The 10,000-nt window shown below is 52.7% G+C and overlaps 1 protein-coding gene across 1 annotated transcript in view; it reads right to left on the minus strand.

Annotated features, from left to right (window-relative positions):
• Positions 1 to 273: 273 nt before the first annotated feature.
• Positions 274 to 10,000, minus strand: part of LOC308169384 (transmembrane protein 151A) — a gene marked incomplete at both ends in the record, with an annotated part of 17,882 nt that continues 8,155 nt past the window's right edge. The window contains 3 exons of the mRNA XM_080544067.1: positions 274 to 1,698; positions 1,963 to 2,303; positions 4,428 to 4,590. Coding sequence (XP_080400193.1) covers positions 274 to 1,698; positions 1,963 to 2,303; positions 4,428 to 4,590 — 1,929 coding nt within the window. The remainder of the gene's footprint in view (positions 1,699 to 1,962; positions 2,304 to 4,427; positions 4,591 to 10,000) is intronic.

The following is a 10,000-nucleotide window of genomic DNA, read 5'->3' on the forward strand; positions in this document are numbered from 1 at the left end:
TCTGCCTCCCTTGGATAGCCTCTCTCACGCCCCTCCCTCCTCTCTCACATTCCCTTCTTTCCCTTCTTCTCTGTTCTTCCTCACCCTGTCCCCTCTAACATCGGACTCTCCGACAGGAGCTCCTCTCGTTTTCTCCTCTTCCTTCCTTCCTTCCTTCTCCATCTCTCCTCTTTTCTCTCAGGTGTAATTCTCTCTCTTTTCCTATATTCTCTCACTTTCTGACAAGTGTGTGTTCTCTCTCTCCCTCTCTCTCTCTCTATCTCGTTCTGTCCATCACATGTCGTCTCCGCCGTGACAGTTCTCCCCGCCGTGGACAATCAGAACGGGGAAGAAAAACGCGTCCTGATAGGCCGGCGGCCGATCCCTCTCTCCCTCCCTCCCTTCCTCCCCCTCTCCTCCCTCCCGATCCGCCTCCTCGTCCCTCCTCTCCCCCTGCTCCCCCCGCGCCGCCACCTGCTCCTCCTCGTCCTCGTCCTCTTCCTCATCCCCCTCTCCCTCCAGCACCCCTCTGCTCTCCTCATCATCCTGCCTGGAACCCAACCCCAGGAACCCTCCCCCTCCTCCTCCTCCGCCTCCCCCCCCTCCCCCCCCTCCTCCGTCATCCCCCCTGCCCCCCCCCAGCCCCCCCCCCATGCTGCGGGAGTGGAACAGGCTGGCGGGCCGCGATGCCCCCAGCCTCCCCAGGGAGAACCCGCTCCGGCTCAGCACCAGCCTCCCCCCCCCTCCCCCGACGACGACCCCCCCCTGGGACGGGGGCACGTTGGCCCTCATCCCGGCCACGGTGGCGTTGAGGATGGCGGCGGCGGGTCCCGTGGGCGCGCGGAGCCGCGAGGGCAGGCTGGAGCTGGAGGTGGTGCGCCGGCAGCGGGGGCAGCTCTGGAGGAGGTAGGCCGAGTTGAAGACCACCGGCAGGGCCGCCACGGCGCCCACCACCCCCCCCGCGCCTCCTCCCTGGACGGCCCCCCCGGGGTTGGTGGCGCAGGAGGGGGGGGTGGGGGTGGTGGTGGCGGAGGAGGGGGGGTTGGGGTTGTCCAGGTCCATGAGCAGGGCCTCGGAGTAGCTGGGCACCATCTGCTGGTTGCAACGGATGTGCCACTCCAGCTCCGTCATGTCCACAGTGTTCACCCGGGAGATCGCCCGGTAGCTGGACCCCCCGTTCATCCCTCCTCCCCCTCCTCCCCCGTTCTCCGTCCCCCCCTCGCTGCTGTGGCTGTCCCCCCTCCCTCCCCCACCCCCGCCTCCTCCCCCTCCGCCTCCCCCCTCGTCCCCTTCCCCGAACAGCTTCTCCACGTGGTAGTGCACGTACGCCGTGCGATACTCCGACACCACCCGGAGCGGCCAGGAGAGCAGGAACGCCGACGCCAGCCAGAACACGCGGTGCCGGGAGTACCACGGCTGCCTCGCCGGGTCCGGGAACGCCAGGATGTGCTCCCGGAAGTCCACGTTCTTCAGGTGCATCCCCTCCCGCGCCTCCATGTAGTCGTCCAGGCCCTCGTTGTCGCCGAAGAAGCGCGCCCGCTGCGTCAGGTAGGCGGCCTCGGCCCGGGCGCTGGCGAAGCTGAAGCACTTGGTGAAGCGCAGGCGGACCGCCGGGTGCTCCTCCAGGCCCTGCAGCTCCTTGGAGACGTCCTTGACCCCGTGGCGGGCGTAGTCGAACTCCGAGCTGGAGGCGTGCGTGTTGACGCGCTCGTGGTAGACCTGGGTGGGCGGAGAGAGCAGGCATCGAGGTATAAATACTAGACCGGTAGAGTGGGTATAAGGCATAGAGGTATAAATACAAGAGCGACAGAGTGGGTATAAGGCATAGAGGTATAAATACTAGACCGGTAGAGTGGGTGTAAGGCATAGAGGTATAAATACTAGAGTGACAGAGTGGGTATAAGGCATAGAGGTATGAACACCCCTGAACTGAATCAGAAAGATAGCAGCCCCCCGCCCCCCTCCTCCTCCTCCTCCTCTGACCTGCGTGGTGGTGTAGGCGTCTCCGTTGCGGTAGCGCGTGACCTGGCGCGTCCTCCTGACGTAGTGGTAGCTGATGGCCTTCCACCAGATGCAGGGCGTGGCCTGCTGCAGCCGCTGCATGCGCTCGTAAACCTCGGCCGTCTCCGCCTGAGCCAGGACGGCCGTCTTGGAGAAGCAGTGCCAGCACTCCACCAGGTAGACCACGTAGAGCATGGCCAGGAAGGCCAGCGGGATGTAGACGTAGCCGCTGGAGCACGGGCTCTCCAGGTGCAGCTCCTTGTAGTCCTTGGTGGCATAGTAGAACGCCGCCACGGAGGAGGTGGCGTAGTCGGCGGCCAAGCCTGGTGGAACACGATACATAACTTTATTAGTCCCTGATATGATACATAAGTTTATTAGTCCCTGATACGATACATAACTTTATTAGTCCCTGATACGATACATAACTTTATTAGTCCCTGATACGATACATAATTGTATTAGTCCCTGATACGACATATAACTTTATTAGTCCCTGATACGATACATAACTTTATTAGTCCCTGATACGATACATAACTTTAATAGTCCCTGATACGATACATAACTTTATTATTCCCTGATACGATACATAACTTTATTAGTCCCTGATACGATACATAACTTTATTAGTCCCTGATTACTTTAACTTTAACGCCTGAATTTCTCCTTTGGGATCAATAAAGTAGCCATCTCCTATCTATTTGATACAATACATAACTTCATTAGGCCCTGATACAATACAATACCGCTGTCTAAAGTGTGACACAAAATTTACTTTTAACACAATTCAACTTGAAAGCTTGAAAGTGAACACACACAAACACACACACACACACGCACACACGCACGCACACACACACACACCCACCCACACACACACACACATTTCCATTTTTGGAATTTAGCACTATTCCAAAGTGACTTACAATCAATACATTTGACTAAGAAAGTGAATCATCAATCCACCAGTCATAGCAGGAAAAGTAATTAAGTTCAGGCCAGCTGCCATTAGCAGTCGTCGTGATAGAAGAAGATTTTTTTTGTAGACACTGAAGTAACAATACAAGGGGATAGTAGAAATATTATGAGAAACAGTATAGGGGGGGAAGAGAAACAGTAGAGGGGGGGGGAGCAGTTGTCTCTGGAGACTGTGCAGGGGGGTAATAGATGTCTCAGGAGGAGCAGTTAAGGTGTAGCCTGAAGAGATGGGTCTTCAGTTTTTTCCGACGGAAGATGGGGAGTGACTCTGCAGTTCTGACAACCATGGGAAGTTCATTCCACCAGCGGGGAGCCAGGGTAGTGAATAGATGTGACCGGGCAGCATGGCTAAGAGGTTGGCTAAGAGGTGGTGGGGCCAGTCGGCCAGCAGAGGTGGAGGAGCGGAGAGAACGGGGTGAAGTTTGGGGGGTGACCATTGCTGGCAGGTAGGCAGGGGCTGTCCCTTTTGCTGCACGGTTGGCGAGCACCAGGGACTTGAATCTGATGCGAGCTGCTATCGGGAGCCAGTAGAGGGTGCAAAGGAGAGGGGTAACATGACAGAATTTGGGGAGGTTGAACACCAGACGGGCGGCAGCATTCTGGATGAGCTGCAGAGGTCTGATGGCGGAGGCGGGGAGCCCGGCCAGGAGTATGTTGCAGTAGTTAAGGCAGGAGATTACCAGTGACCCCTTGGGTCAAGAGTTGCCCTAGCTTCTCTGGTGAGGAATGGACGTATCCTTCTGATGTAGTAAAGGAGGAATCTGCAGGAGCGTGCTGTCGCTGCGATGTTCTCTGCACAGGATAGACGGTTGTCCAGGATCACTCCAAGGTTCTTGGCTGTCTGGAAGGGGGTTACAGTAGAGTTCTCCACTGTGATAGAGAAGTCTTGGAGAGGGCAGGCTTTCCCAGGGTGGAAGAGTTGCTCGGTCTTGTTAAGGGTTGAGCTTGAGATGGTGGGCTGACATCCATGAAGCGATGTCAACAAGACACGTGTTGCCACATGTAGGTCAGAGGGGGGGGAAAGACAGGAAGAGTTGAGTGTCATGTGCGTAGCTGTGGTAGGAGAACCCGTGTGAGGAGACTACAGAGCCATGAGACTTGGTATAGAGGGAGAACATTTAAGGCCCTAGGACGGAGCCCTGGGGTACCCCAGTGGAGAGGGTACATGGAGAAGACAACGATCCTCCCCAAGTCACCTGGTAGGAGCGACCCGCCAGGTAGGAAGCAAACCAGGAGTGTGCAGTGCCAGAGATGCCCAGTTCTGAGAGGATGGAGAGAAGGATCTGGTAGTGATCTCACTGTGTCGAAGGCAGCAGACAGGTCCAGGAGAATGAGAACAGAGGAGAGGGAGGAAGCTTGAGCAGAGTGGAGGGCCTCCGTGACAGCAAGGCGAGCAGTTATACATACACACACACACCACACCTACACCCAGCCACACACACCCACAGCCACACATACACACACACACACACCGGTGGGCCTCTCCCTACCCCCGAGGACGGGCACGCGGCAGAGGGCACACCAGGCCAGGGTGGCGAAGCAGCCGTACATCAGCAGGGTCAGGAGGAGACACTTCCAGTGAGACTCCCGGCAGAGGGAGGCCGCCAGGGACTGCTGCACCGGCCTCTGCTGCAGGGGTGGAGGGGGGGGGAGGAGAGAGGGTGAAGGGGGGGGGTGGGGGGGGAGGAGAGGAGGGGCGGAGAGGAGGGAGGGAGAGGGCAGGGAGGACAGGGGAGGGGGAGGGGAGGAGAGGAGGGGAGGAGAGGGGGAGAGAGAGGGAATAGGGGAGGAGGGAGGGAGAACGGAGGGGGAGAGGGAGGGGTGGAAAAGGGGGAGAAGAGAGACAGGGGGGAGGGGGAAACAAACAGTTACTAGCTGGTTCACTTCTTTCACTGCAAGTATGTTGAACGTTGCATCAGCAGCAATAGGCATACCGCTCCCACACACACACACACACACACACACACACACACACACACACACACACAGAGTCTAACTGTGCCATCATTCTCCTCCTCATGTGCAGGGTGAAGGTCAGAGTGAGGAGCATCCCCTTCTCGTTTACTGCATCTCTCTCTCTCCTCTCTCTCTCTCCTTTTCTCTCTGTCTCTCTCCTTCTCTCTCTCCTCTCTCTCCCTCTCTCTTTCTCTCTCCTTTTCTCTCTGTCTCTCTCCTTCTCTGTCTCTCTCCCTCTCTCTCTCTCCCTCTCTCTCTCTCTCTCTCCCTCTCTCTCTCTCTCTCCTTTTCTCTTTGTCTCTCCTTCTCTCTCTCTCCCTCTCTCTCTCACCCCCTCTCTCTATCACTCTCTCTCTCTCTCTCTATCTTCTGGAGGGTGAGAGGGGCCATTTCCTGAGCGTGTAACCCTAGATGCTCCAACACAGCACCACACACACACACACACACACACACACACACACACATGCACACGCACACGCACACGCACACACACCACAAACGCACACACACGCACACAAGCACACACACACACACACACACACACACACACACTATTGTTAACACTATGGAAAAGCATAGGACTGGTCTAAACTTGGCCTTTTACACCAGTTCCGTCTACATGGGTGAGGGAGCAGGGGAGAAGGGGGGAGAAATGGGAGGCAGCGGATGGAGGTTCTGGAAGGTTCTCCAAGGGAGGGAGGGAGGGAGGGAGGGAGAGAGAGAGGGAGGGAGGGAGAGAGAGAGAGAGGGAGGGAGGGAGAGAGAGAGAGAGGGAGGGAGCAGGGGAGAGAGAGGGAGGGAGGGAGAGAGAGAGAGGGAGGGAGAGAGAGAGAGGGAGGGAGAGAGAGAGGGGAAGAGGGAGGGAGAGAGAGAGAGAGAGGGAGGGAGAGAGAGAGGGGGGGAGGGAGGGAGAGAGAGAGAGAGAGGGAGAGAGAGGGGAAGAAGGAGGGAGAGAGAGAGGGTGGGAGAGAGAGGGGGGGAGGGAGGGAGAGAGAGGGTGGAAGAGAGAGAGGGGGGAGGGAGAGAGAGAGGGTGGGAGAGAGAGAAAGAGAGAGGGAGGGAGAGAGAGAGGGAGAGAGAGGGAGGGAGAGAGAGGGAGGGACAGAGAGAGGGTGGGAGAGAGAGAGAGAGCGGGAGGGAGAGAGAGAGAGAGGGAGAGAGAGAGGGAGGGAGGGAGGGAGAGAGAGGGAGGGAGAGAGAGAGAGGGAGGGAGAGAGAGAGAGACCTGGGTTGGACCGGTGTATTATTTATTACAGTGACATAACATTGGAAACAAAGGGAGACTCCCATCTGGATGAGATATGAATGAGAGCTTACCATATCTAACCATATCACAGACTCAACATTAACAACACTGTCGCTCTATCAGGACGCTCTGCAGATTTAGATCTGAACCATTTTGATTAGAATCCTCCGAGGCAGAATCATTAGAATTAGAATAATTGGAATGATAATTATTTATTCTTATAATGGTTAGACTTGTCACTGTATCAGAATGTCATCTGACTCAAATGGCTGTTGTTCTCACACACGTAAGCACGCACGCACACACACACGCACACACACACACACACACACACACACACACATGGTTGTTATGGTTGTGGTTGCTGTCGTTGTTGTTGTTGTTTTTGTTGTTGTTGTTTTTGTTGTTGTTGTCCTACACCAGATCCCATAAACCTTAAAACCACTCCAGTGTCATAGAAACAATGCCCTTGAAGGGCCAGGGGGCGGTTGTCATAACAACGGCTGACCCGTCGGGCCTATCGGAAGCCATCTTAATTGGCTAGAAAGCAGGAAAGAAAGAAGCCCTTTTCAAAACACCCATCAGACCTCAGCCCACAGCTGTCTCCTCAGGCCCCTGCAGGCCTGCCATCAGACCTCAGCCCACAGCTGTCTCCTCCGGCCCCTGCAGTCCTGCAGTCAGACCTCAGCCCACAGCTGTCTCCTCAGGCCCCTGCAGTCCTGCCGTCAGACCTCAGCCCACAGCTGTCTCCTCAGGCCCCTGCAGTCCTGCCGTCCTGTGCAGAGCGGCAGTTTGACCTTCAAACGCTTTAATCTTTGTTTAGATCTTGTTAGCTCATTATTTACCATGTACGCAATGTGCTGTGAATAAGTTCAAGTTCAAGTTCAAGTTTATTGTCATATGTATTAATACAATGAAGTTCTTCAGCCTCGTCTCTCTCTGTAGTATCACACACAACAACATAGTCCACAATACAACAAACAACAATACAGTACAAGGTGCTTAGTGCAGGGTGTAAAGGTCTTAGTGCAGGGTGTAAAGGTCTTAGTGCAGGGTGTAAAGGTCTTAGTGCAGGGTGTAAAGGTCTTAGTGCAGGGTGTAAAGGTCTTAGTGCAGGGTGTAAAGGTCTTAGTGCAGGGTGTAAAGGTCTTAGTGCAGGGTGTAAAGGTCTTAGTGCAGGGTGTAAAGGTCTTAGTGCAGGGTGTAAAGGTCTTAGTGCAGGGTGTAAAGGTCTTAGTGCAGGGTGTAAAGGTCTTAGTGCAGGGTGTAAAGGTCTTAGTGCAGGGTGTAAAGTGCCAAGTGCAGGGCGCATGGTTCAGCTGTTCAGCAACCTGACTGCCTGTGGGAAGAAACTATTTCTGAGGCGGGTGGTGTGTGAGTTGATACTTCTATAGCGTTTTTGGGGTGAGAGGAGTGTGAATAGTGCATAGGCAGGGTGGCTGGTGTCTTTAATGATGTTTTGAGCTTTCATTATACAGCGGGTGTTATAGATGTTATTGAGTTGTGGCAGTTCTGTGTTGATTATTTTGGCTGCAGTCTTCACTGTCCTCTGTAAGCGTCTACAGTCCTGGGCATAATAAAGTTTGATTGGAATGGATTCAACCACATCAGCATACACTAGCCAACGGTGGTCTGTCCAGCATCATTCTGACTAGAAATGAGCAAAGCAGCGTTTTCAAACCGCAAATGAGATCTCAACCAATCACCACATTAACCCTCAGTAGAAGCTAGGTAGTGAGGACTCCTAACAGTAGAAGCTAGGTATAGTCAGGTTTGTTATATAATTTCGTGGGAATTTTTGGGGGATTTGCTAATCTATACATTTTTGGAAAGGGCATTTTATGAGGAATCAGAAAATATATGTTTCCATTTGCACAGATGTCTGAAAGGCGGCCACCTTGCCATTTACAAAATGGCCGCCATAATACACACGTTTTGTAATATCTTGGCTTCTAAATAAGCTAGAACATTGATTTTAACTGCTAAACCTACATTTTCAGGGTCAAGGAATCCAATGGTTGTAGTTACAAAGCTATTTTTTTTATTTTTATTGTAGTTTTTCTATTACTTCGTTTTTCGTTACTTTGTTAGTAGGCCTACGTGAGTCCAAAATGACCCACATGCATTCTATGGAATCTCATGGGAACCTCATGGGAATCTCATTGGAACCATGTCAAGCTGAGGAGTCCATTAACTGGAAGCAATGCATTCTATGTCAGTCAGATGATGACAAAAAAGGAGTCCTGGTGAAAAATCCTAAATTAGAGTCCTATAGGCTCATACTGCAGGTACTTCAAGAGAGGGCCAGTTTTAATGATGGGGACTATGTGCAAGTCCAAAGCAGACTACAGAACTGCACACCAGAAAAAATGTGCACTGAGAAGGCAGTCTGGCATCGTTCCTGTCACTCGAGTGCATCCAATAAGGACAAGATAAAACGTGCAAGAGACTACCATGCACATGCTTTAAGTACAGGACACTACACTGTCAAAAAGCGTGGACAGAAAAGAGGAAGCACAGAAATGGCTGAGCCAATCCCCTCAACATCTGGTTCCTCAGTGCTATTCACACGATCCCATACAAATCCACTGGATAAGGAACAGTGCTTCTTCTGCCAAAAGGATGATGGACAGCAGCTGTACCAGGTCAGGACTGAGAATGCTGGTAAAGATCTCAAAGATGCTGTGGAAAGATCCCATAATACTGCACTGAAGACAAGGCTGAACACCTGCATCTCACCAGGTGATGCGCACGCAATTGATGTCCAATACCATAAAGCTTGCTGGAGAAAATATGTGTTCCATGCTCTTCGAGAATCTAACACTAGCAAAACTGCCAAAGAAGAAGAACCCTTGCTACAAAGGTCGAGTCTGAACCATGAACTTGGGCCAAGTGCAATCAAGAGGGCACATTGTACAATCAACAAGATCAAAGCAGCCATACTCATTCATGGAAACCCCTTTACCACTGAAGGTGACAGGCTGCACAATGTGATCACGCATGCCTATATCCCAGATGAGTATGTACCACAGATCTTGAATGCTGATGTCACTGGCCAGAAGTTGTATGAAGACTACGTGTCAGAGCGGATCAATGGAGATGTCAGCCTCTGGGCCCCTGTGAAGAAAGTGAACAACAAGATGTTCCTGTCTGGGAACAAGAAGATTACAGAGAAACTCAGAGACAATACTGTGGATCTGAAGGAGACCAAGGACCTGTTTGCGAGGCTGATGGTACTTGCCAGGTCAAACCGAGACATCAACCTGAAAGAGGCCATAGGAAACTATGAATTCACTCTGACACCAAGGGCACTGTTCGCTGCTGATGGAACAATCCTGCCATGCCATGACAAGTCCAAGTTAATCCATCTTCTCGACAAGCTGACAAGAGAAGACATACTCTATGAAGACCATCAGCCGCCTCAAACTGGAAGTGCTACCCACCAAGATGCAATGGATACAGGATTCACAGACCCCAAACCTACTGATCAGCCAAGTCGGAAGATAGTACTGGTGGATGGCATGGTGCTTGTGCAGAAGCTGAGCAAAAAACCAGTCACTGTAGTGACAGTCAAGGATCTGAGTGGCTGCTTCAATGACAGACTGATGTCACTAACACGAGATTATGATGATCATCCTTGTGTTCGACACATACAGGGCAGATTCTCTGAAGAGTGCAACCAGAGACAAACAAAGACAAGGAAAAGCTTCTATCCAATATCAAGTCAGAGATGACACCAACATCAAACACGTCCCAATGAGCAGGTTCCTCTCACATGACAAAACGAAGGCTGATCTAACTGACTATCTTGCTGCCAAAACTCGAGAGTACAACAGG

The sequence above is a fragment of the Nansenia antarctica genome, assembly GCF_963989245.1.
Source record: "Nansenia antarctica genome assembly, chromosome: 13".
Taxonomy (NCBI): Eukaryota; Metazoa; Chordata; class Actinopteri; order Argentiniformes; family Microstomatidae; genus Nansenia; species Nansenia antarctica.